We start from the raw sequence: 26,696 nt of genomic DNA, 5'->3' as shown, positions 1-26,696 counted from the left end.
CTGCTATCAAAGTATTATCTTGCGCCTATCTAAGTATTATCGGAACGTTATCACTTTTGATACGTTATTAATTATCATTCGTTGTCAAGTTAATGTTGCAACACGTCCAATATTTGAAAGTCCAAAATTGTTTAATATTTGTATGTGAAAATCTCATTTATATGATTATACTTTTATAATATTGAGTGGCCACTCATAAAAAGGCGATTAATCATTGTTTCTTATGTACATGGGCTGTTGATTATGTCGACGGCATTGCGATTGGCGATTGTTTATAAGAGTTTATAAGATCCACGCATAAATCTGACGGTCGGAGCGATGGCGCCAAAAGCTACTCATAATGACAGGAATAAACCACTTGCACAGTACCCCGTAACGATCGGTGGATTTAATGCCTCCGTCTTACCTGCCGTCGCCCTGTCTATCGTCACCTGGTGTTTGTTACGATTCATTGTGCAACCATTGTTCGGCCCTAAAGAATATTATATAGACGAAGAATTTCATGTGCCACAAGCACAACACTATTGCCGAGCAGAGTTTCATCAAGTTGGTAAAATTTTTTCTTTGCTTTTAAGTACAATCGTTAGGTTGTATATTTTAGTAATGACAATTTCTGTATTTTGCCTAGGATTGTAGAATTATTTAAAATTGGACTACCTATATTTAAAAAAAAAACTTCCGATTTGATGTCTAGTTCTCATACTTACTGATTATTATTATCTCATATACAAATGTTCCTTATTATGTTCATAAAATATTCTTAAATGGAAACAGTTGTTGGTAAGAACATACCTAATACAATAATGATCCTATTGTAATTATAGTTAAGTTTATGTAAATATAGTATAGGAACCTAGCCACCTAGGTTTTTCACTAAATTTTCAGAAGGTATGACTAAAATTTGAAAAACTATCCGTTAAACTACTTAATTTACTTAATTAATTAAATAATTAAACTTTTCACTGATACTAGTAATGTATTAATTAGAATCACCCATAATATAACAACAATATATTATTTTAAAAACATTAAAATATATTAATCATTTTCATGTAAAATTGATCAACTTAAATCATATAATATATTATCCGGACATGTGATACCTAGGTACTAGATCAATTAGATTTACAATAAAGGTAACCATCCTGGTATTAATTTTCTAATAGTTCAATTTTGGTGTTCTATATTTTACTTTTTAATTTGAATTGATTTATAAAATACCTACAGGTTTTGAAATCTACCAAGTTACTATTGTCACAAATGTATAATTAAATCTCTGTTATTCGGTTATTTGAATTGTTAGTTCGTATATTTGGTTGTTTATGGTTATTATGTCTGTGTACTTTTAGTATTATACAGATTTTTAATATTGTCTATCATAAAAAATGCTCTGATCATCAATTTTGATACCAAATAGAAACTAGATATTATTTACTTTTGGTAAGTAGGTCAAAATTTAAATTCTCATCACCTACATATTTTTTAAAATAAAAAATTTGTATGTTGTTATTGAAATTGGTAACCTAGCTGACCAAACATTTAGACCCTCTTTCCCTCTGAACCATTTTTCATTGTCTACAATGATTTATCATTAAATTCAAATTTAACACATCCATTTTCTTAACCTCTTCAACGATGAGGTACATGTACTGTAGTTTTTTGTTTTTTGCTAACTTTCCACCTCTGAAATAGATACCGATTTCATTAATAATGTGATATAACTGTTCATTTTTAACATATTGTAGGTAGTCTTTCTTAATTAATTTATATTCATTTGAAGTCTTATTTAATACTTTTATTTTTGTTTCCCTTATTTTTAAAATTAATTCACTGTAATATTCTTTATTTAAATATTTTATTAAGAATAATCAAACTAACAAGACATTTTTATAACACAATACACTACTCTAATGACTATGAAAGTTAGGTTATATTATATAATATTTTACTACTGTATATGTTCAGGGTCACAAATTAATACTTTTAAAGGCCCACATTAGGAATCTAGTAATAGTATGTAGGCCATCAAAATCACTGACTTCAGTAAAAACCAAAACAATACATAGCCCACAAAATTTCAAGTAAAGTACACTATGTTTGGGCAATGTAAGAAATAACAGAGTTGTAAAATGATAAATTGTACATTTATATTTCAGAACTATACAAAACATGAATTCAAAAACTATCTATTGATTAGTTTTATGCTAATATTATGTACATTATTTCATTGGTTTAATCATTTATAAAATACGAGTATAAATAAATTAACTACAACATTTTTGTTTTCAGTGGGATCCAAAAATAACTACACTACCTGGACTGTATTTGTTGTCTAGTACTGTGTTAGTACCTTTTATGAAAATTTATGACACAATACTGTCACTATTTGGTTTACTGAATAATGATGTTGTGCTTGTCAATGATCTATGTTCTTTGTTTGCATTGCGGGCTGTAAATGCGGTGGGAGCTCCAGCATGCTTATATTATGCATTTTACCGTTGTCAACTACTTCTTTTTCTGGTTAGTTTGTAAATTATAATTTCTTGTAATACATACACTTTTGTTTGAATCTGAAACATGAAAACAAATTACATTATTTATATTGCAATTGTTTGTTACAGAATGAAAATAAGAAGACAAAAATTCCAAAATGGTGTCCTGTGCTCTTGGCACTAAGTGTAGCTACATTCCCTGTTATTTATGCGCCATATTCAATGCTTTATTATACAGATGCATGGGCTACAGCATCTGTTTTCTTATGGTACTCCAGTCATTTGAGCGATGATACTAACTTCTTGGTCAAAATTATGTTTGGTGGATTATCTGTTTTATGTCGTCAGACAAACATTGCATGGTTAGTGTTTGCATCCATTATAGACGTGTTTCACTGTGCCGAACAATGTTTTCCTACTATAAAAAATAGTGTCTCCATATTTTCATATATCCAAGTAAATATTATAGTTTTGCAATTAATAATAATATATGATTTTTAAATATGATATATTTTTCAGGTTACAATTATTGAGCTCTACCATTGCTGTTCAATTACAAAAAAGGATAAGTCCAAGAAATTAATAGAATTTTTTCAGAAATGTTTACGTGTAACCAGTCCAAATGTCATAGTTATTTTATTATTTTTTTCATTTGTAGTTTTCTTAAATAATGGTGATATAGTTGTTGGCGATCGAAGAGCACACATTCCTCGTTTTCATCCAATGCAGTTATGCTACTTTGTGTTATTTGTATTAGCATTTTCATTACCATGGTTGTTATCTCTGGCCTATTATAACAGAAAAACTAATTCTATTAGAAAATATTTCAATTTAGTTAAAGCCTTTCATAAAATCCACAATGACATATCCAAAGTACTAGTTGTCACTTTATTAATTATAATATCTGGGTTGGTGTATTTTAACACTATTGCCCATCCTTACTTGTTGGCTGACAACAGGCATTATACATTTTATGTTTGGCGATTGTTGTTCAGTCCTGGTAAACCAGTCTTTTTGAGATATTTACCAGTACCATTGTATGCATATGGTCTATGGTTAGTTGATAAAACATTGATGGAATCTTCAATTGCTTACAGATTAGCATATTGGATAGTAACACCTCTTATTCTTTGTGCTCAATTTTTGTTGGAGCCTCGTTATTTTGTTGTACCATATCTTATGTATCGACTACACAGTAATAAGCAATTTATAAACAGTCATACTTTTAAAGCAGCATTCATAGAGTTTATAGCATACCAGGTTTTTAATTTTGTTATAATGAGGGTATTTTTGTATAGTCCTTTTGTTTCAACTATGGACAACACTGGTCGATTAGATCGTTTTACTTGGTGATTTTATTGTTAATTATTGCTAAGTTAAAATTAAGATTATACCTAATTTAAAATACTGCATTATATATATATTTTTTTTTTGTTAAGTTAATTTTGTTACAATCTATTGAAATGTGATAATTTTGTATTATTATTTATTAGAGTAAGTAAAACAGATTTAAGACACAATGCAATTGCACATTAGAAACATTTAGGTTTTAACAAAATTATGTGATTCATTGAAATTAAATATTGGAAATAGAAGTGATGGCAAATTGAATCATATTTCAATACTCTAATAATTGTTTTCATAATTTCGATTTATTTTTCTTTGAAGAATTCCATTATGGGTTTTTGCTGGTGTGATGTTGTTGATAAATCGCAATTTCTTTTTAATAAAGTCAAACCATCAAAACTTAACTCTCTATTATATCAATATTGGTTTATAAAATATTATGTTGTATCGAACATCAATTATTCATTGAAAGTACCATAAATTTAAATTTAATGTAATATTACATAAAACTTAAAATGTATAAAAAAAAAAAATTTAATCTTAAAAACTAAAACCCTGAGAGGTTTTACTAAAAAATATTCTTCTTCAAAATTTGATAATTATTCAATTCGTTCAATTTGCTCTAATATTACATAGCTAAGTAAATATAACATACAATTTGTTATGTTATGTATCTCTTTGACAGAGACAATGCATGTGAGTATAGTGTCTATTAATTACAAAACAAACTATACAGGGCGATTTTTTTATCATGAACCACTCATTATTTCAAAAAGCATCAATGTTTTTGAAAATATTTTTTTACAAAGTTTCATGTTGTTAAAAAAAACAACGTTTTTATGAAAAAATTATATTTTTTTAAGTTTTTTACTTTTTTGAATGGCAACCTAGAGTTTTAATTTCATATTCCAAAGCAGAATATCTTTCTAAGTATTTTGATACGTAAAAGTCGAATTTTGGACGAGTAGTTTATGAGTTATAAGTATTTAAAAAATAGATTGGCGGAGTGGAGTGGTACGGGGTTACCCGCAAAATGTTTGTCCACTACTCCGCATGTCTAAACTTTAAATACTTATAACTCATAAACTACTCGTCCAAAATTCGATTTTTACGTATCAAAATACTTAGAAAAATATTCTGCTTTTGAATATGAAATTAAAACTCTAGATTTCCATTCAAAAAAGTAAAAAACTTAAAAAATTATGAATAAAAAATGAAACTTTGTAAAAAAATATTTTCAAAAACATTGATACTTTTTGAAATAATGAGTGGTTCATGATAAAAAAATCACCCTGTATACAATTTTTTTTTTTATTTTTTTTTCTTTTAGAGGTTGAGTATGCACATTTTGTTTTATGTCAATTTGTTAATATATATTTTTTATTGTTATTATTAATTATTATCAAATTGATATTTATATCACAATTTTTGAAGGCGACCAATTTAAATTATATTAAATTAATAATTACATACATTTTTTAAATTTTATATTAACTGATTAAGTTAGGGTTCTACTGTTGTATTTCATATTTTAAAATTTCTCTTAAATAAAAAGTGTATTGATTAAAATTAGATTTATATTTTGTATTTTAAAATATTTAGCAAGACTGTCACATAATATTTATTCAAATACTTAAAGAGACTGATACATATTTCATTAATTATATTATGTATTAACAAATTTGATTAGATTGTCATTATTTTTTCTATAAATACATTCAATATTAATTTTTCCAAAATGATTATACTTTGTAATTTTTATTATTGGTTTTCCATTTAAATAAGCATAGAAAAGACGTTTTAAATAATAGTTTAAATACAAATATTTTGTACCTATAAAATTTGATTGTCTTCGAAAAAAATTTATATAGCTAGATAGATGTGTCAACACACCCACATACATTCATTTGAATAATAGCTAGAAATAAGGTGTTAGCGAGGTGTGTTACTATAATTGGATTTATGTACAGTAGATTCTTTTAATGAAAAATATCAAAATTTCTAGTTTAAAGCACGGACATCATATAAAATATAAGTTGTTATAACTGTATTATTTTTAGAAAAATTTACAATCTGTATATATTTGACCTAATGAGTAAATAAGATAGTATTATAATAAATGTTATATAACTGGGCAGGATTTATATGCAAATGAATATTTATCTACAATTCATCTAGAATAATTTTGACTATAAATTTCAAAGTTTCAAATAAAAATAATTATTGTATGATTTAATATCAATAGGTATATTAACTACTTAACACAATAATTTTGAATTGAATTGTAATTGGTGTAAGCAGAACTTAAACAAAATTATAAACTGGGTATTTTTTATATAACATGTACAAATAACAAAAATTAATAAAATAACAAAATAAAAATGAATTGTATCAGTTTAGTTTTTTATCCTGCATCTTAGATCTTATACCCAATTATGCAACTCTTGCATGTTAATATATGTGGTGAAATGTTTTGTTTTAACTTTCTGAAATACTTGTAAGTATTAAAATACATGTATTGTTAAAGTTTAAAATAGATTTAGTATAACCATATTAAATTTTCAATTTTAACAGAGATTTTACCAATGAAACAGTGTAAAAACTCAAAATACATATTCATTTAAATTGTCAGTGTATTCGTCTAATTTACTAACTTTTCACCTTATGTTTTATAATATACTTTTATACTTATACAACTTTTAGTTTTTTGAATTTAAATCACTGAATTTCTAATTGGGATTAATATTATGAATATATTTAAATATATACCTTGACATTATCTGTCGATAAGACGGAAAAAATATTTTATTGACATTATTGATTAGTCTATATATGTATATAAATGAATCTTTATTTACCAGGTGTCCTCATCACATGTGAACGACTGAACCAACCGAGTTAATTCTATTTTTGTTGTATTTATTATTTTCAGGAAAGGAGCTAATGAAAGAACAAATTAATAAAGTTACAATCGATACGGAGTTGAAACATATGAAGTGTGGTGATGAAATTACAGTGACGTTGTCTGCCCAGCAAAAAATAAGCAAATAATATTTTTTTTTGTAATCAATGGCAACCATTTAAATATATAAAAAATGTATTCATTTAAAATGTTCTTACGTCAGAATACCAACAAAACTTTATACACGCGCCAGGAAATTAAGTAAAGAATATTGTACCTACATCATAAAGTATTAGAATAATAAACACTTGTAATGGGTTGTATTTTTTGAAAGTTTTGTATAGCGTGCAAAAATATTTAGTACAGAATACCAACATTTGATGTGAATAAATATCACACTCAACATACTATACATACTATTTACACCAAAAATTATGCACAAATACAGAAGTATCACAAATCATAAATGAGCTGTAAGAAATAATATAAAACTAGTTGTTTAAAGCCCTATTAAAAAGTGTGAAGTTAGGGAACTTTAAAGAACTTCTGTTATTCACTTTATAACTTAATTACAATTTTCAGGTGTTGAAACATAAGACATAAATTATGTGCTTACAAATAAAAAAAATAATGAAAATTCAACAATTTTAAAACTTAATTATTTTATTTTTTCCCCTTAATCACAGATTTTATAGTATAAAGTTTATTAGAATAATGAAAAATATTAATAGAAACTTAAATAAGTACATGTCAAAAAGAACAAATAAGAAGATAGTTTAACATGATAAAAATGTATGTTTTTTTCTTCTGACCATCATTGACCTATGTACACAACAATTATCCGTTTGAAATTAATATAATATTATTTTTCAGTACATTCCAACTATTCTTTTGTATCCATTTGTGGACAATGCTTCCCGTGTTCTGTCATTTAACCTACAACCATTTTCAAGAGCATATATTATACAATCTGTGTGTTTTCCTATTCCTGCATAAAAGATAGTATCTTCATGCCATGGACAATCGTTTTCATGTGCGTACATCATACAGCTTAATTGTCCTCTTATTGCAGCTATGCAGGTTACTAGATTGTTCCATGGACATCCATGTTCGTGGGAGTATATCAAGCATTCAAGATGACCATTCAATGCAGCACAATAGCTCACGCGTTCATCCCATGGACAACCATTCTCATGGAGGTATCTTAAACAGTCAATATGACCATTTTCTGCAGCATGTGAACAAGTAAATACGTCCCATGTAACCTCCTTGGAATGTAAGTATTTTAAACAATCTAAATAACCATTTTTTGCAGAACAGTTCATTGTGGTTTTGCTAACGGGACATCCATTTTCAACCGCATATTTTAAGCAATGCAGTTGGCCATTACATGCAGCACCTACACATGTTTTTTCATTCCAAGGACATCCATTTTCTCTCAAGTATTTCAAACAATCGAGTTTTCCGTTGCATGCAGCTGATGCACATGTTGTTTCATTCCATAAATATCCTATACGACGAGCAAATGATAAGCAATCATAATGGCCATTGAACGCTGCATTCGTACACAATTCCGTATTTAACAGACTTATACGAATTCCCATCATGGTATTCTTTAGTTCAATACAACAATTTTGCACATCAACTCTAACAATATTTCTAGGGACAGTGTGATACCATTTTTTTGCATCGTCGTTACAAGCCATAAAGGCCAGCTTGATTAGATCAAACATTCTAATAAGCAAAGCTAGTTTTCCTCTTCTCAAAATACTATTACGTTCCTGAGTTTACCTAAAATTAAAGTAACCAATAAATATCAACAAATTTGTATAAGTTATGAGCTAAGTATGATTAAAGTATACCTCAATCTCGGGGATACAACCTTCTTTATGAAATCAATGATTCACAATAAATATATAATCTGTAAACAAATTCAAAATACATATTAATAAAAACACAATGATAATAAACACTTAAGACAAATATGAGATAATACGAAAAAAAATTCAATCACAATGATATATAACATGACATATGAACTCATTGCTAAGAAACAAGTATTATTAATCTTGAAAACATACTTGATTTATTATTTATATTTAAATGTGATCTGACTATTAAAAACTGTATTCATTATGGTATTTACTTAATGGGTAATATAAGAAAATTATACATCATATGTTGCCTGAACTATATGGAATTGCTCATTTTTATTATTTGAGTTTATTAGAAAACCAATAATACATTTAATTAATTTTTAATTTAGCACATATTTATTTTAGATTTTAACACAGAAAATAAAGCTATTATTATTCATAGCACTAATAATTATTGCCATAAACATATTTATTAAAATTATGAATTAAACTCAGACTGTGCATTAGTAGAAAAATGTATTATTTTAATATTTCAATAACATCAATCAAAACTTTGTATACACAACTTGTGAATTATTTTTGATAGTTAATATATTTAATAATTAATACCAACTTCAACGCGTACACAAACATAATCAAATAAAAAATATCTCAGTTATTAGATATTTAATATTTCTATATTTAATAAAATACCGCAACAAGATTTATTTGAAAGTAAAAAGTGAAAATTGAGCTGGACCCTTCATACTTTAAACTAGTTAAACTATAAAATCAAAAATTAATCTGAAAATAATTTCTTGGATCTAATAATGAAATTTGCTTAACTCAATCTTTTTAAGTTTTTTTAAGATTAACTTCTAAATATTTGTGTTTTGTTTTAAATTTTTATTTTATTTTATACTATGGCACATTTAATTTAAAGGGTCAGGACTACAAATTAACAGATAAGACCTAAGAATTTTTTTTTATATTTTTTTTTACTATCACAATGTTTTCATCAAACAAAATTTTACAATTTGTTAATTATTTTTTTAAACTGTTTACTTCAAGAATATATTATAAATCAATTTTAACCTATGGATTTTTATGTTCAGGAATACAATAGTTTACGTCTTAACTCTGATGTTATGATTCCTAGTGTTATTAATGAATAATTAAACTAAATTATTTGTGTTTAAATATTTTCAAATAGTTATACTTGACTAAACTTGGCATTTGCATATTATGTACTTTGTACGGTTTAAAAGTATTTTGTTCTTAAATTTTGATTGATTTTTAAGTACATTGACAATTCTGTTTACAAATATTTATATTAAAACCATTAAAAATATTTTAAATGATTTATATGTACTGGAACTCAAATTTAATATTGATATAACAGTGACTTACAAAATGAGGTACCTACACTTGAAACCTCCTTTACTGCAGAAACATTTTTTAGCATTAAAACTGCGTCATTAGTATTATATTTAATATTTAATATTATCAATTATTGTAATTATGAATTTCAGTAATATATGTTTTGTAATTACCAATCTTCTTCCGAATTCCAATTCTAGTTGCTTGTGCAGAATACAGATGTAGTCCAGACAGCCTGACTAATTAGTTTAAAAATATTCAGAGTGTAGAATGTAGACTGGAGACAATGGACCTATAAACAGTATAAACTGAATTACTTAACCTAACTTAGATCTTAAACACAATATTATTTTAAAGATGGCCTCTCTGAGCGTTCCTGGATGATAAGGTATGGGGTAATATAATTTATATTCCATGAACAAGTAATTTTTTCTTCTATTTTTTTTTTATTTGTGATTAAAAGTAAAATAATTATTGTACAGTATTTTATAATTGGTAACAAATAAAAAGTTGTCGATATCATGGAATACCATAAAATTTAAGAAAATATAATTTAGTACAATTATTATTTCTGTACTTTTCTTCAAATTTCGAAATTCAAACAACTAACAGCAAATGTTAATTTATTAATATGTCTATGTTACTATTAGTGCGTAGTGATAACTCAAAATGGTTACCTATTGGTTACTACTAGTAACATTGGTGCTGCTGCTTTATAAACCGAAATTTACTTTTTACATGCGATGGATGTTATGTTATTTTGATATACTCTTATTTTTCATACAGTTATAAAATTACTTGTCTATAAATTTAAAAGTATATTCTATACTACTTTAAATATAAGATAATGTAATTAAAAGTTATATAGATTTATACTTAATTAAACATTAGTTAAACTATAGTAATATAAAAGGTGGGAAAGTAATGGTGCAGAGGTACCTAAATACTTATTCCCACATTTTTACACTTCAATAATTACAACTTATGTAGTTATGTGGAATCTTATAGGTATTAAATTGTTAACAGTATAATGTCCTACACATAAAGTTCTTTTCACAATGGATAGAAAATATAATAATGTAATATAAGTCCATGGTTTATATAATTCACAATGAAGCATAAATATGTATACAGGTTGTCCCACAGAGATCTGACAAATGAAATAACTTTTGTTCTTATCAATATTTAAAAAAAATTTCTTTTAAATATAATTCATAGACACTTGCGCTACATATATAGAATACATTTTTAATTTTTTAATACTGAAAATAAAAAATTGATAAAATTTATTTTCGAGATATTCAATATAGCCAATTTGTAAATCTGATTTTTAGAAAAATGTATATGGTAAAAACACATATTTAAGCAAAATGGCTGATTTTTTAAAAAGTTTTTAAATATCAATATTTTCGTTAAGTAAATTATAGTAAATTATGGTCATTTTTAGTTTATACATCACATATTATTAAAATAAATGCAATAAAAAAATAAAAAAAGCGGGTAAGTCGTGGATGTCGCTCTGCTGTACAGTAGGTTACTGTAATGGATGGGTTCAAATTTGAATGCAATGATAGGTATCATTGTATACGAAAAACGATTCTAAACGGAGATGATTTGTCAGTCTAGGATATATTATATTTAAATATTGTCATATATTCTATTTTGAAACAAATATTTTATTTTTCAATTAAGACGCATTTTGCATAAGGCATGGTTAATCAATTAGTGTAGTTATCATATAGTCATCATGATTCATAATACCTTATATTATCATAGATAGGTATACGAATACCTGATTTGAGGATAATTCGTTATCATTACGCGATTTCATAAAAATTTAAAACTCAAACGCTCAAAACATTTTTCCTATAATGGCGCTTCAAATTTTCTCTATAACTATTTAAAGCAAAACTTATAGAAAACTTGGTGTTAAATTTTATAACCTTAGATATAAATACAAACAATATTATGAATTTTGAACTACAAAATAATATGCAAATATTCATGGTTTTGATGATATTTCAATGTTTGAAATTCAAATGCTAATAAAAATTTAATTTGCATTTCCGGTGGACATTTTTTTTGTGATAAGATTGAAAAACTTGTAAGGAATCTTATATTAAATTTTTAAATCTTAGTTTAATTAAAATAATTTGTGATTTTTACGTATGTTGTCAGAATTAAAATTTGAATGCATGTAAAAAAAAAATGTAGCTATATATTTCTTTTAATTTTCAACTGCTATTGCAAAACTATATTATGAGCCTTATATTAAATTCTCAAATCTTAGAATTAAAAAGAAAAACTTTTATGACTTTCGATCTAAGATAATTTGAAAATTGCCGTAATTTTTACGTATTAAGTCAATATTTGAACTTCAAATACTAATGAAAAAAAATTGTGCCTATGTATTCTTATAATTTTTTAATCACTATAATAATAACTTATGAGGAACTTTGTATTAAATTTTCAAGTATTTTGATAGGACCAAAAAATTTTTATCGACACTTCAAAAAAAATTTTTCAGACAAATTCAAAATATCAGTCGTCTATAAATATCTCAAAAAAAGTCAAAATATTTTGAAAATTAAATCTTGTAAACAAAATGCCAATCTAAATAACTGATAAAATTTTCACGTACCTACGACTTATACTTTTTGAATAATAACAAATGTTTAAAATCATTTTTAGGATAAATGGTTATCGTTACGCTATTTCGTAAAAATTTAAAATTCAAACGCACTTAAAATTGTTCCTATAATGATGCTTCGAGTTTTCTCTATAGCTACTTGAAGGAAAACTTATGGGAAACTTAGTGTTGAATTTTCAATCCTTAGTTATAAACGCAAAAAATTTTATGATTTTTCAACTTCAAAATTACTTGTAAATTTTCGCGTTTTCGACAGATTTCTTAAAATTTTGAACTGTAAACGCTTATTAAAAAAAAACGTGACTTACGATTTTTAATTTTTTTTTTGTCTACAATAAGAACACTTCAAAAAAACTTTCTCAAAAAAATCGAAAACTTCAGTGGTCTATAAATAACTCAAATAAAGTCTAAAATGTTTGAAAATTAAACTGTATATAGATATCACTAACATTAACATTTGGTGAAGATTTCAAGTATTTACAGTGATTAGTTTTTGAATAACAACCATATAAAAATATCGATTTGGTCGAAAACTGGTTTTGCGTAAAAATTCCAGTTTTTCTGTCATTTTTTTTTTGTTTTTCTCGATTTCTTGAAAACTGTTGGAAAATGTTTACTCTTGACCTCTATAATGCACCAAGGATCTTCACTTTTACATCGGAAACCATCCCCAAAGTTTGAAATCGAAGCATTATTTCGACTAGTTATGCTGTACACAGACACAAAAAAAAAAAAAAAAAACACACACATAATTATATTTTAACATGCACCTATTTAAAAATTTTCTCATAAAATATTTTTAAAAAACTTTATATTATTTGAAATTAAAATGTTTCTAACATAAACTAGATCGTAATTTACTCATCGTAAATATTGATAGTTAAAAAAATTGTAAAAAATCAGCCATTTGACTTGGATAAGTTTTTACTATAAACATTTTTCTAAAAATCAGATTTACAAATTGGCTATATTGAATATTTCGAAAAAATTAAATTTTTATCAATTTTTAAGTTTTTATTTTCAGTATTAAAAAAAAAAAAAAAAATGTATTCTAAAAATGTAGCGGAAATGTCTATGGATTATATTTAAAAGAAATTTTTAAAAAATATTGATTAGAACAAAAGTCATTTCATTTGTCAGAATGTCAGATCTCTTTGGGACATCCTGTATATGTATATATGAAATGTAGGATGGTCCTGCCAAACGATTAGAGCAGCGGTTTTTAACCCTATGTAAAACATTTACCTCCGATAAAAGGTTTTTAGAAGTCGCAGACCCCCTTCAAATTTTTTATCGAATGCCTTTTTTCTACTAAATATCTCATGTTATCATTAATTTATAATAATTATTTTGTATTACAAATTAAAGGAAGTAGACGTAGATCTATATCACATAATATAAGATATATTTTATGTGAAAAAAAAATTATAGTTAAATTAACTACCTAATCCCCAGGGGGCCACCATAAGTTAAGAATCGCTGGTTTAGGATAAATTAAATATAATAATATGTAGGATGGTTATCAAACCTAATCACTATGTAAAAATGGTAAACACCCGTACATTTTTCGGGGAGGTAGTTACTTGTGAAGTCCTTGTAAATCATAATAATATAACCATATAATACAATATTCACACACAAAAAAAAGATTTAAATTTAGAATTCAAACATGTTAGGTAATCATTTGGACATTAAGAGGACGCTACACACATATCTGTTGTCTCCGTCTTACAAGTGTGTAGGTAACTTTAACACAATAATTTATGGCCTCTATGGTAGAACTCAATTGACGTCTTGTCGTCTTGACAAAAGCGTAGCCGATGGCATAACAACAGGGGCAACCAACACAACTTGAACTTCACGGCAGTAGGCTAATAGTACTATCACTGCTATCAAAGTATTATCTTGCGCCTATCTAAGTATTATCGGAACGTTATCACTTTTGATACGTTATTAATTATCATTCGTTGTCAAGTTAATGTTGCAACACGTCCAATATTTGAAAGTCCAAAATTGTTTAATATTTGTATGTGAAAATCTCATTTATATGATTATACTTTTATAATATTGAGTGGCCACTCATAAAAAGGCGATTAATCATTGTTTCTTATGTACATGGGCTGTTGATTATGTCGACGGCATTGCGATTGGCGATTGTTTATAAGAGTTTATAAGATCCACGCATAAATCTGACGGTCGGAGCGATGGCGCCAAAAGCTACTCATAATGACAGGAATAAACCACTTGCACAGTACCCCGTAACGATCGGTGGATTTAATGCCTCCGTCTTACCTGCCGTCGCCCTGTCTATCGTCACCTGGTGTTTGTTACGATTCATTGTGCAACCATTGTTCGGCCCTAAAGAATATTATATAGACGAAGAATTTCATGTGCCACAAGCACAACACTATTGCCGAGCAGAGTTTCATCAAGTTGGTAAAATTTTTTCTTTGCTTTTAAGTACAATCGTTAGGTTGTATATTTTAGTAATGACAATTTCTGTATTTTGCCTAGGATTGTAGAATTATTTAAAATTGGACTACCTATATTTAAAAAAAAAACTTCCGATTTGATGTCTAGTTCTCATACTTACTGATTATTATTATCTCATATACAAATGTTCCTTATTATGTTCATAAAATATTCTTAAATGGAAACAGTTGTTGGTAAGAACATACCTAATACAATAATGATCCTATTGTAATTATAGTTAAGTTTATGTAAATATAGTATAGGAACCTAGCCACCTAGGTTTTTCACTAAATTTTCAGAAGGTATGACTAAAATTTGAAAAACTATCCGTTAAACTACTTAATTTACTTAATTAATTAAATAATTAAACTTTTCACTGATACTAGTAATGTATTAATTAGAATCACCCATAATATAACAACAATATATTATTTTAAAAACATTAAAATATATTAATCATTTTCATGTAAAATTGATCAACTTAAATCATATAATATATTATCCGGACATGTGATACCTAGGTACTAGATCAATTAGATTTACAATAAAGGTAACCATCCTGGTATTAATTTTCTAATAGTTCAATTTTGGTGTTCTATATTTTACTTTTTAATTTGAATTGATTTATAAAATACCTACAGGTTTTGAAATCTACCAAGTTACTATTGTCACAAATGTATAATTAAATCTCTGTTATTCGGTTATTTGAATTGTTAGTTCGTATATTTGGTTGTTTATGGTTATTATGTCTGTGTACTTTTAGTATTATACAGATTTTTAATATTGTCTATCATAAAAAATGCTCTGATCATCAATTTTGATACCAAATAGAAACTAGATATTATTTACTTTTGGTAAGTAGGTCAAAATTTAAATTCTCATCACCTACATATTTTTTAAAATAAAAAATTTGTATGTTGTTATTGAAATTGGTAACCTAGCTGACCAAACATTTAGACCCTCTTTCCCTCTGAACCATTTTTCATTGTCTACAATGATTTATCATTAAATTCAAATTTAACACATCCATTTTCTTAACCTCTTCAACGATGAGGTACATGTACTGTAGTTTTTTGTTTTTTGCTAACTTTCCACCTCTGAAATAGATACCGATTTCATTAATAATGTGATATAACTGTTCATTTTTAACATATTGTAGGTAGTCTTTCTTAATTAATTTATATTCATTTGAAGTCTTATTTAATACTTTTATTTTTGTTTCCCTTATTTTTAAAATTAATTCACTGTAATATTCTTTATTTAAATATTTTATTAAGAATAATCAAACTAACAAGACATTTTTATAACACAATACACTACTCTAATGACTATGAAAGTTAGGTTATATTATATAATATTTTACTACTGTATATGTTCAGGGTCACAAATTAATACTTTTAAAGGCCCACATTAGGAATCTAGTAATAGTATGTAGGCCATCAAAATCACTGACTTCAGTAAAAACCAAAACAATACATAGCCCACAAAATTTCAAGTAAAGTACACTATGTTTGGGCAATGTAAGAAATAACAGAGTTGTAAAATGATAAATTGTACATTTATATTTCAGAACTATACAAAACATGAATTCAAAAACTATCTATTGATTAGTTTTATGCTAATATTATGTACATTATTTCATTGGTTTAATCATTTATAAAATACGAGTATAAATAAATTAACTACAACATTTTTGTTTTCAGTGGGATCCAAAAATAACTACACTACCTGGACTGTATTTGTTGTCTAGTACTGTGTTAGTACCTTTTATGAAAATTTATGACACAATACTGTCACTATTTGGTTTACTGAATAATGATGTTGTGCTTGTCAATGATCTATGTTCTTTGTTTGCATTGCGGGCTGTAAATGCGGTGGGAGCTCCAGCATGCTTATATTATGCATTTTACCGTTGTCAACTACTTCTTTTTCTGGTTAGTTTGTAAATTATAATTTCTTGTAATACATACACTTTTGTTTGAATCTGAAACATGAAAACAAATTACATTATTTATATTGCAATTGTTTGTTACAGAATGAAAATAAGAAGACAAAAATTCCAAAATGGTGTCCTGTGCTCTTGGCACTAAGTGTAGCTACATTCCCTGTTATTTATGCGCCATATTCAATGCTTTATTATACAGATGCATGGGCTACAGCATCTGTTTTCTTATGGTACTCCAGTCATTTGAGCGATGATACTAACTTCTTGGTCAAAATTATGTTTGGTGGATTATCTGTTTTATGTCGTCAGACAAACATTGCATGGTTAGTGTTTGCATCCATTATAGACGTGTTTCACTGTGCCGAACAATGTTTTCCTACTATAAAAAATAGTGTCTCCATATTTTCATATATCCAAGTAAATATTATAGTTTTGCAATTAATAATAATATATGATTTTTAAATATGATATATTTTTCAGGTTACAATTATTGAGCTCTACCATTGCTGTTCAATTACAAAAAAGGATAAGTCCAAGAAATTAATAGAATTTTTTCAGAAATGTTTACGTGTAACCAGTCCAAATGTCATAGTTATTTTATTATTTTTTTCATTTGTAGTTTTCTTAAATAATGGTGATATAGTTGTTGGCGATCGAAGAGCACACATTCCTCGTTTTCATCCAATGCAGTTATGCTACTTTGTGTTATTTGTATTAGCATTTTCATTACCATGGTTGTTATCTCTGGCCTATTATAACAGAAAAACTAATTCTATTAGAAAATATTTCAATTTAGTTAAAGCCTTTCATAAAATCCACAATGACATATCCAAAGTACTAGTTGTCACTTTATTAATTATAATATCTGGGTTGGTGTATTTTAACACTATTGCCCATCCTTACTTGTTGGCTGACAACAGGCATTATACATTTTATGTTTGGCGATTGTTGTTCAGTCCTGGTAAACCAGTCTTTTTGAGATATTTACCAGTACCATTGTATGCATATGGTCTATGGTTAGTTGATAAAACATTGATGGAATCTTCAATTGCTTACAGATTAGCATATTGGATAGTAACACCTCTTATTCTTTGTGCTCAATTTTTGTTGGAGCCTCGTTATTTTGTTGTACCATATCTTATGTATCGACTACACAGTAATAAGCAATTTATAAACAGTCATACTTTTAAAGCAGCATTCATAGAGTTTATAGCATACCAGGTTTTTAATTTTGTTATAATGAGGGTATTTTTGTATAGTCCTTTTGTTTCAACTATGGACAACACTGGTCGATTAGATCGTTTTACTTGGTGATTTTATTGTTAATTATTGCTAAGTTAAAATTAAGATTATACCTAATTTAAAATACTGCATTATATATATATTTTTTTTTTGTTAAGTTAATTTTGTTACAATCTATTGAAATGTGATAATTTTGTATTATTATTTATTAGAGTAAGTAAAACAGATTTAAGACACAATGCAATTGCACATTAGAAACATTTAGGTTTTAACAAAATTATGTGATTCATTGAAATTAAATATTGGAAATAGAAGTGATGGCAAATTGAATCATATTTCAATACTCTAATAATTGTTTTCATAATTTCGATTTATTTTTCTTTGAAGAATTCCATTATGGGTTTTTGCTGGTGTGATGTTGTTGATAAATCGCAATTTCTTTTTAATAAAGTCAAACCATCAAAACTTAACTCTCTATTATATCAATATTGGTTTATAAAATATTATGTTGTATCGAACATCAATTATTCATTGAAAGTACCATAAATTTAAATTTAATGTAATATTACATAAAACTTAAAATGTATAAAAAAAAAAAATTTAATCTTAAAAACTAAAACCCTGAGAGGTTTTACTAAAAAATATTCTTCTTCAAAATTTGATAATTATTCAATTCGTTCAATTTGCTCTAATATTACATAGCTAAGTAAATATAACATACAATTTGTTATGTTATGTATCTCTTTGACAGAGACAATGCATGTGAGTATAGTGTCTATTAATTACAAAACAAACTATACAGGGCGATTTTTTTATCATGAACCACTCATTATTTCAAAAAGCATCAATGTTTTTGAAAATATTTTTTTACAAAGTTTCATGTTGTTAAAAAAAACAACGTTTTTATGAAAAAATTATATTTTTTTAAGTTTTTTACTTTTTTGAATGGCAACCTAGAGTTTTAATTTCATATTCCAAAGCAGAATATCTTTCTAAGTATTTTGATACGTAAAAGTCGAATTTTGGACGAGTAGTTTATGAGTTATAAGTATTTAAAAAATAGATTGGCGGAGTGGAGTGGTACGGGGTTACCCGCAAAATGTTTGTCCACTACTCCGCATGTCTAAACTTTAAATACTTATAACTCATAAACTACTCGTCCAAAATTCGATTTTTACGTATCAAAATACTTAGAAAAATATTCTGCTTTTGAATATGAAATTAAAACTCTAGATTTCCATTCAAAAAAGTAAAAAACTTAAAAAATTATGAATAAAAAATGAAACTTTGTAAAAAAATATTTTCAAAAACATTGATACTTTTTGAAATAATGAGTGGTTCATGATAAAAAAATCACCCTGTATACAATTTTTTTTTTTATTTTTTTTTCTTTTAGAGGTTGAGTATGCACATTTTGTTTTATGTCAATTTGTTAATATATATTTTTTATTGTTATTATTAATTATTATCAAATTGATATTTATATCACAATTTTTGAAGGCGACCAATTTAAATTATATTAAATTAATAATTACATACATTTTTTAAATTTTATATTAACTGATTAAGTTAGGGTTCTACTGTTGTATTTCATATTTTAAAATTTCTCTTAAATAAAAAGTGTATTGATTAAAATTAGATTTATATTTTGTATTTTAAAATATTTAGCAAGACTGTCACATAATATTTATTCAAATACTTAAAGAGACTGATACATATTTCATTAATTATATTATGTATTAACAAATTTGATTAGATTGTCATTATTTTTTCTATAAATACATTCAATATTAATTTTTCCAAAATGATTATACTTTGTAATTTTTATTATTGGTTTTCCATTTAAATAAGCATAGAAAAGACGTTTTAAATAATAGTTTAAATACAAATATTTTGTACCTATAAAATTTGATTGTCTTCGAAAAAAATTTATATAGCTAGATAGATGTGTCAACACACCCACATACATTCATTTGAATAATAGCTAGAAATAAGGTGTTAGCGAGGTGTGTTACTATAATTGGATTTATGTACAGTAGATTCTTTTAATGAAAAATATCAAAATTTCTAGTTTAAAGCACGGACATCATATAAAATATAAGTTGTTATAACTGTATTATTTTTAGAAAAATTTACAATCTGTATATATTTGACCTAATGAGTAAATAAGATAGTATTATAATAAATGTTATATAACTGGGCAGGATTTATATGCAAATGAATATTTATCTACAATTCATCTAGAATAATTTTGACTATAAATTTCAAAGTTTCAAATAAAAATAATTATTGTATGATTTAATATCAATAGGTATATTAACTACTTAACACAATAATTTTGAATTGAATTGTAATTGGTGTAAGCAGAACTTAAACAAAATTATAAACTGGGTATTTTTTATATAACATGTACAAATAACAAAAATTAATAAAATAACAAAATAAAAATGAATTGTATCAGTTTAGTTTTTTATCCTGCATCTTAGATCTTATACCCAATTATGCAACTCTTGCATGTTAATATATGTGGTGAAATGTTTTGTTTTAACTTTCTGAAATACTTGTAAGTATTAAAATACATGTATTGTTAAAGTTTAAAATAGATTTAGTATAACCATATTAAATTTTCAATTTTAACAGAGATTTTACCAATGAAACAGTGTAAAAACTCAAAATACATATTCATTTAAATTGTCAGTGTATTCGTCTAATTTACTAACTTTTCACCTTATGTTTTATAATATACTTTTATACTTATACAACTTTTAGTTTTTTGAATTTAAATCACTGAATTTCTAATTGGGATTAATATTATGAATATATTTAAATATATACCTTGACATTATCTGTCGATAAGACGGAAAAAATATTTTATTGACATTATTGATTAGTCTATATATGTATATAAATGAATCTTTATTTACCAGGTGTCCTCATCACATGTGAACGACTGAACCAACCGAGTTAATTCTATTTTTGTTGTATTTATTATTTTCAGGAAAGGAGCTAATGAAAGAACAAATTAATAAAGTTACAATCGATACGGAGTTGAAACATATGAAGTGTGGTGATGAAATTACAGTGACGTTGTCTGCCCAGCAAAAAATAAGCAAATAATATTTTTTTTTGTAATCAATGGCAACCATTTAAATATATAAAAAATGTATTCATTTAAAATGTTCTTACGTCAGAATACCAACAAAACTTTATACACGCGCCAGGAAATTAAGTAAAGAATATTGTACCTACATCATAAAGTATTAGAATAATAAACACTTGTAATGGGTTGTATTTTTTGAAAGTTTTGTATAGCGTGCAAAAATATTTAGTACAGAATACCAACATTTGATGTGAATAAATATCACACTCAACATACTATACATACTATTTACACCAAAAATTATGCACAAATACAGAAGTATCACAAATCATAAATGAGCTGTAAGAAATAATATAAAACTAGTTGTTTAAAGCCCTATTAAAAAGTGTGAAGTTAGGGAACTTTAAAGAACTTCTGTTATTCACTTTATAACTTAATTACAATTTTCAGGTGTTGAAACATAAGACATAAATTATGTGCTTACAAATAAAAAAAATAATGAAAATTCAACAATTTTAAAACTTAATTATTTTATTTTTTCCCCTTAATCACAGATTTTATAGTATAAAGTTTATTAGAATAATGAAAAATATTAATAGAAACTTAAATAAGTACATGTCAAAAAGAACAAATAAGAAGATAGTTTAACATGATAAAAATGTATGTTTTTTTCTTCTGACCATCATTGACCTATGTACACAACAATTATCCGTTTGAAATTAATATAATATTATTTTTCAGTACATTCCAACTATTCTTTTGTATCCATTTGTGGACAATGCTTCCCGTGTTCTGTCATTTAACCTACAACCATTTTCAAGAGCATATATTATACAATCTGTGTGTTTTCCTATTCCTGCATAAAAGATAGTATCTTCATGCCATGGACAATCGTTTTCATGTGCGTACATCATACAGCTTAATTGTCCTCTTATTGCAGCTATGCAGGTTACTAGATTGTTCCATGGACATCCATGTTCGTGGGAGTATATCAAGCATTCAAGATGACCATTCAATGCAGCACAATAGCTCACGCGTTCATCCCATGGACAACCATTCTCATGGAGGTATCTTAAACAGTCAATATGACCATTTTCTGCAGCATGTGAACAAGTAAATACGTCCCATGTAACCTCCTTGGAATGTAAGTATTTTAAACAATCTAAATAACCATTTTTTGCAGAACAGTTCATTGTGGTTTTGCTAACGGGACATCCATTTTCAACCGCATATTTTAAGCAATGCAGTTGGCCATTACATGCAGCACCTACACATGTTTTTTCATTCCAAGGACATCCATTTTCTCTCAAGTATTTCAAACAATCGAGTTTTCCGTTGCATGCAGCTGATGCACATGTTGTTTCATTCCATAAATATCCTATACGACGAGCAAATGATAAGCAATCATAATGGCCATTGAACGCTGCATTCGTACACAATTCCGTATTTAACAGACTTATACGAATTCCCATCATGGTATTCTTTAGTTCAATACAACAATTTTGCACATCAACTCTAACAATATTTCTAGGGACAGTGTGATACCATTTTTTTGCATCGTCGTTACAAGCCATAAAGGCCAGCTTGATTAGATCAAACATTCTAATAAGCAAAGCTAGTTTTCCTCTTCTCAAAATACTATTACGTTCCTGAGTTTACCTAAAATTAAAGTAACCAATAAATATCAACAAATTTGTATAAGTTATGAGCTAAGTATGATTAAAGTATAGGGGTATAAAGTATAAGAAGGCGACCAATTTAAATTATATTAAATTAATAATTACATACATTTTTTAAATTTTATATTAACTGATTAAGTTAGGGTTCTACTGTTGTATTTCATATTTTAAAATTTCTCTTAAATAAAAAGTGTATTGATTAAAATTAGATTTATATTTTGTATTTTAAAATATTTAGCAAGACTGTCACATAATATTTATTCAAATACTTAAAGAGACTGATACATATTTCATTAATTATATTATGTATTAACAAATTTGATTAGATTGTCATTATTTTTTCTGTAAATACATTCAATATTAATTTTTCCAAAATGATTATACTTTGTAATTTTTATTATTGGTTTTCCATTTAAATAAGCATAGAAAAGACGTTTTAAATAATAGTTTAAATACAAATATTTTGTACCTATAAAATTTGACTTTCTTCAAAAAAAATTTATATAGCTAGATAGATGTGTCAACACACCCACATACATTCATTTAAATAATAGCTAGAAATAAGATGTTAGCGAGGTGTGTTACTATAATTTGATTTATGTACAGTAGATTCTTTTTATGAAAAATATCAAAATTTCTAGTTTAAAGCACGGACATCATATAAAATATAAGTTGTTGTAACTGTATTATTTTTAGAAAAATTTACAATCTGTATATATTTGACCTAATGAGTAAATGAGATAGTATTATAATAAATGTTATATAACTGGGCAGTATTTATATGCAAATGAATATTTATCTACAATTCATCTAGAATAATTTTGACTATAAAGTTCAAAGTTTCATAATGTATACCTTGATTCTATAGTTAATCTTTTTTAATATTTAGATGACAATATACATTAATTTCATATTTCTTGATAGTTCTATAAATGTTGTATATTCTACAATAATAATAATTATAATTCTATCTTTGTTCATTAAAATAGTCATATTTATTTCTGTTTAAATATCTACTGTCAATCTTAAATAAACCATCATAATCAATATTGATTAACGTTATCAAAAAATAATGAAAATGGCTTTCTAGCGTATAACTTTATGACTACATTAGATAATAATATATGTATATTGTACATGTCATTAAAAAAAATTATTTGATAAACTTTTTTATACATATATTTAAATTGTGTAGTATTTTTACTCAAAACCATATTATAACTTATTAATTTGTAAGAAAATTGATATTGAATGTTTATGACATAAATCAGCATATTTCATAGATTTCTATTTGCATAGAAATCTAGGCACTAATTCTAAACAAGAAACAACAACCAAAACACTTGATGAGGAAATTCATAATTAATGAAAGTGTTCATTATCTAAATTCGTAAAATATACATGGGATATTACTTTTGCTCGTAAAAGATTTTTTTGTAATTTTATGTTTAGTGATAAGAAAATTTTCTATACATTTTATGCGAAGTTTTAACCACTAAATTATTTTTTACCCGAAAAAAATGTTTGTACCCCCTCTAATCAAATGCCTGACCTGAATCCTAAAAACATATTTTTGTATTAACTAATAAACACCAATGCAATAATTAATGTATTAATATTTTTTTTACATTTTCTTGATACTGTGAAAGTATTTAAGTATAAGTTAAAAGCAAATAAATTTAAATACTAAGACTTTAAAAAAAAACACAAATAAAGGAATTGTTTTGTTCATTTTGATAATAATATTTTATCATGGATATTTAAATATTCTTAATATAATAAACTGATATAGAACAAAAAATCCTTTTATAGTTCTTTATTCTTATTATTAGAAAGATGTTGATTTTTTACCAATACTACAGTACAACACCAGTTACGCTTAAAAAATATCATGTTCATAAATTCTTTCAAAAAATGAAGCTTCTTTATTTTTCATAACGTATATATAATTTATTTAAATACATTTAATAATACTTTACCCATAGATGTGCGCAGCCTCCGGCAACCACATATTAATTCGGCCCATTCTTTAATTTCATCATTAAAATCCGCCAATAGTTTTACTTTTTCTACTATTGTATATCAAGATTAAAATTGTATTGGTTAATTGTTTTTCTTTGGATAAAAAGTTGTACAGTAAGATACTAAGCCACCAAAGGAGTACTTTTCCCAATCCTATATTTAATATATTTTATTATTTAAAATATAATTAAATGAAAAAAAAAACATGAATAACAATATAGAATATAATATGTATATTTAAAAAAAAATTACACTGAATCTGTAGGTCAGTGGTCCTCACTACGCGCCCCGTAGGCCACATGCAGCCCTTTAACAAATTTATTGGGCCTGCACTAAAATTAAATTGTTCATTCTAAAATCTAAAATACCCTTCCCTAACAAAATATCCGGTTTCATTTTATTGTTAATAATTTTTTTTTTTTTCTATTCTTCACTAAATTCAGTGAACTGCAGTTGTATATTTTTTGTTGATAATTATTATCATTAAAAATGTAAAATTAAGTACTATTATTGAATAGTTATTTTTTTTCAATCAAGCCAACTAAGCTTTCTTATGTATACCTCCAGCTATTTTACTTTAGTAAACCGGGGGTGGGCCGGCTGTGTCATGGCGTATTAATGTATGATGCATAAGACGATTACGTTAAAAACCCAATTTATTCTTCGATTTGTTGATCACAAATTATAATAATATGAACGATTTAAAATCCGACTATTTTTTTTATAGTAGACAAGTCTATTAGTTTTATACCGGTAAATTTTATAATCATTAAATATTTATATTTGACCAAAAAATATTTAAAAAATAATAATAATTGTTTTACCCTAAATGGTCATAATTTGTGGAAATATAATTTTACCAAGGCCCATATTCAATATTTGCTGGCCACGGTAGCCCCAAAGAAAGTCCAGAGGCAGCATATGCTGCCTCTTCTGCCCCCGTGCGTACACCTATGACTTTAGCATTACATTTATTTATTTTTATTGTTACCTTAAACATACATTTTGAGTTTATTTTATTATGTTAAATAGATATTATATTTCACTGTTTTTTTAGTGCACTAAGTTATAACTCTGTTTATGATTAAAATACTATAAAAATCCCCATTAAAAAAAAAAAAATTGGTAGTTATCCTAAGTCAAAAATACAATTATTAAACTTACAATATCACATTAGAACATTATGTATAATTGACATATTCAAGTACTTATGTAGTAAATACAAATAATATATCAATATTTATCAATCAAAATAAATATGTTACATGTTCTAAGTATGTGTCAAAAATTAGGTACCAAAGGTATAAAATTTTACTCTAAAAACAAACTGCTTCATATAACCATTGCATTTTGTGTACATAAATTCAGTCTTAAAAAGCTATGAAAATTATAATTGGTAATAATAAAAATAAAAATGCACAAATCCCAAAAGTATTAAACACTTAATCAAATCTACTAGCTTTGTCCTTAAACATTTTCAGGTTATTTGTACAATAAAAAAATAAACATAATAAGTAAATAATAAATAACTTAAAAATAAATATTTATGAAATATATACAAATTATAGTTTAAGATTGTTAAAGTGTAGCTACTAATTAAATTTTTATA

At 25.9% G+C, this 26,696-nt stretch overlaps 4 protein-coding genes across 9 annotated transcripts; 2 read left to right on the top strand and 2 right to left on the bottom strand.

The window, feature by feature from the left end:
• The first annotated feature begins 67 nt into the window (after positions 1 to 67).
• Positions 68 to 5,578, top strand: LOC149061410 (dol-P-Glc:Glc(2)Man(9)GlcNAc(2)-PP-Dol alpha-1,2-glucosyltransferase A-like). Of its 2 annotated transcripts, none has more exons than XM_089217617.1 (4): positions 68 to 550; positions 2,290 to 2,520; positions 2,622 to 2,948; positions 3,012 to 5,578. In XM_089217617.1, the coding sequence occupies exons 1-4, from the start codon at positions 503 to 505 to the stop codon at positions 3,843 to 3,845; spliced, it is 1,440 nt and encodes a 479-aa protein (XP_089073743.1). In that variant the 5' UTR covers positions 68 to 502; the 3' UTR covers positions 3,846 to 5,578. The 2 variants fall into 2 exon arrangements, with proteins under 2 accessions (XP_089073743.1, XP_089073742.1); XM_089217616.1 differs by having other exon boundaries at positions 69 to 546.
• A 1,808-nt stretch (positions 5,579 to 7,386) lies between these two features.
• Positions 7,387 to 14,499, bottom strand: LOC149061409 (uncharacterized). 3 transcript variants are annotated; one of them, XM_089217624.1, is made up of 4 exons: positions 14,190 to 14,499; positions 10,151 to 10,269; positions 8,604 to 8,662; positions 7,387 to 8,532 (listed from the first exon to the last, which is right to left on the bottom strand). In XM_089217624.1, exon 4 carries the CDS (start codon positions 8,472 to 8,474, stop codon positions 7,611 to 7,613), a length of 864 nt encoding a protein of 287 aa, XP_089073750.1. In that variant the 5' UTR covers positions 8,475 to 8,532; positions 8,604 to 8,662; positions 10,151 to 10,269; positions 14,190 to 14,499; the 3' UTR covers positions 7,387 to 7,610. The 3 variants fall into 3 exon arrangements, with proteins under 3 accessions (XP_089073750.1, XP_089073752.1, XP_089073751.1); XM_089217626.1 differs by having other exon boundaries at positions 14,338 to 14,499; XM_089217625.1 differs by lacking the exon at positions 14,190 to 14,499 and having other exon boundaries at positions 10,151 to 11,167.
• Positions 14,500 to 14,580: 81 nt separating this feature from the next.
• LOC149061407 (dol-P-Glc:Glc(2)Man(9)GlcNAc(2)-PP-Dol alpha-1,2-glucosyltransferase A-like) lies at positions 14,581 to 24,866 on the top strand. 3 transcript variants are annotated; one of them, XR_016189816.1, is made up of 5 exons: positions 14,581 to 15,063; positions 16,803 to 17,033; positions 17,135 to 17,461; positions 17,525 to 22,499; positions 22,570 to 24,866. XR_016189816.1 is itself a non-coding variant. In XM_089217614.1 (4 exons), exons 1-4 carry the CDS (start codon positions 14,832 to 14,834, stop codon positions 18,356 to 18,358), a joined length of 1,620 nt encoding a protein of 539 aa, XP_089073740.1. In that variant the 5' UTR covers positions 14,582 to 14,831; the 3' UTR covers positions 18,359 to 24,866. The 3 variants fall into 3 exon arrangements, 1 of the variants encoding a protein (XP_089073740.1); XR_016189815.1 differs by having other exon boundaries at positions 14,582 to 15,059; XM_089217614.1 differs by having other exon boundaries at positions 14,582 to 15,059; positions 17,525 to 24,866.
• Positions 21,900 to 22,987, bottom strand: LOC149061408 (uncharacterized). Its single transcript, XM_089217628.1, has one exon. The coding sequence runs from the start codon at positions 22,985 to 22,987 to the stop codon at positions 22,124 to 22,126; it is 864 nt and encodes a 287-aa protein (XP_089073754.1). The 3' UTR covers positions 21,900 to 22,123.
• Positions 24,867 to 26,696: the final 1,830 nt, after the last annotated feature.

Source organism: Diuraphis noxia, unplaced genomic scaffold (assembly GCF_037042655.1).
Source record: "Diuraphis noxia isolate RWA-SAM2 unplaced genomic scaffold, SU_Dnox_SAM2 contig0001, whole genome shotgun sequence".
NCBI classification, from domain to species: domain Eukaryota; kingdom Metazoa; phylum Arthropoda; class Insecta; order Hemiptera; family Aphididae; genus Diuraphis; species Diuraphis noxia.
The sequence above is the reverse complement of the archived record's forward strand: the minus strand, read 5'-3'. Positions and strand labels throughout refer to the sequence as shown.

Excerpts from the sequence above, each read along its gene's own strand:
- LOC149061407 (XM_089217614.1), top strand. The coding sequence starts at position 14,832 with ATGGCGCCAAAAGCTACTCATAATGACAGGAATAAACCACTTGCACAG. Across the intron at positions 17,034-17,134 it reads GTCAACTACTTCTTTTTCTG|AATGAAAATAAGAAGACAAA; the intron begins GTTAGTTTGTAA and ends TGTTTGTTACAG. Across the intron at positions 17,462-17,524 it reads CCATATTTTCATATATCCAA|GTTACAATTATTGAGCTCTA; the intron begins GTAAATATTATA and ends TATATTTTTCAG.
- LOC149061409 (XM_089217624.1), bottom strand. The coding sequence starts at position 8,474 with ATGTTTGATCTAATCAAGCTGGCCTTTATGGCTTGTAACGACGATGCA.
- LOC149061408 (XM_089217628.1), bottom strand. The coding sequence starts at position 22,987 with ATGTTTGATCTAATCAAGCTGGCCTTTATGGCTTGTAACGACGATGCA.
- LOC149061410 (XM_089217616.1), top strand. The coding sequence starts at position 319 with ATGGCGCCAAAAGCTACTCATAATGACAGGAATAAACCACTTGCACAG. Across the intron at positions 2,521-2,621 it reads GTCAACTACTTCTTTTTCTG|AATGAAAATAAGAAGACAAA; the intron begins GTTAGTTTGTAA and ends TGTTTGTTACAG. Across the intron at positions 2,949-3,011 it reads CCATATTTTCATATATCCAA|GTTACAATTATTGAGCTCTA; the intron begins GTAAATATTATA and ends TATATTTTTCAG.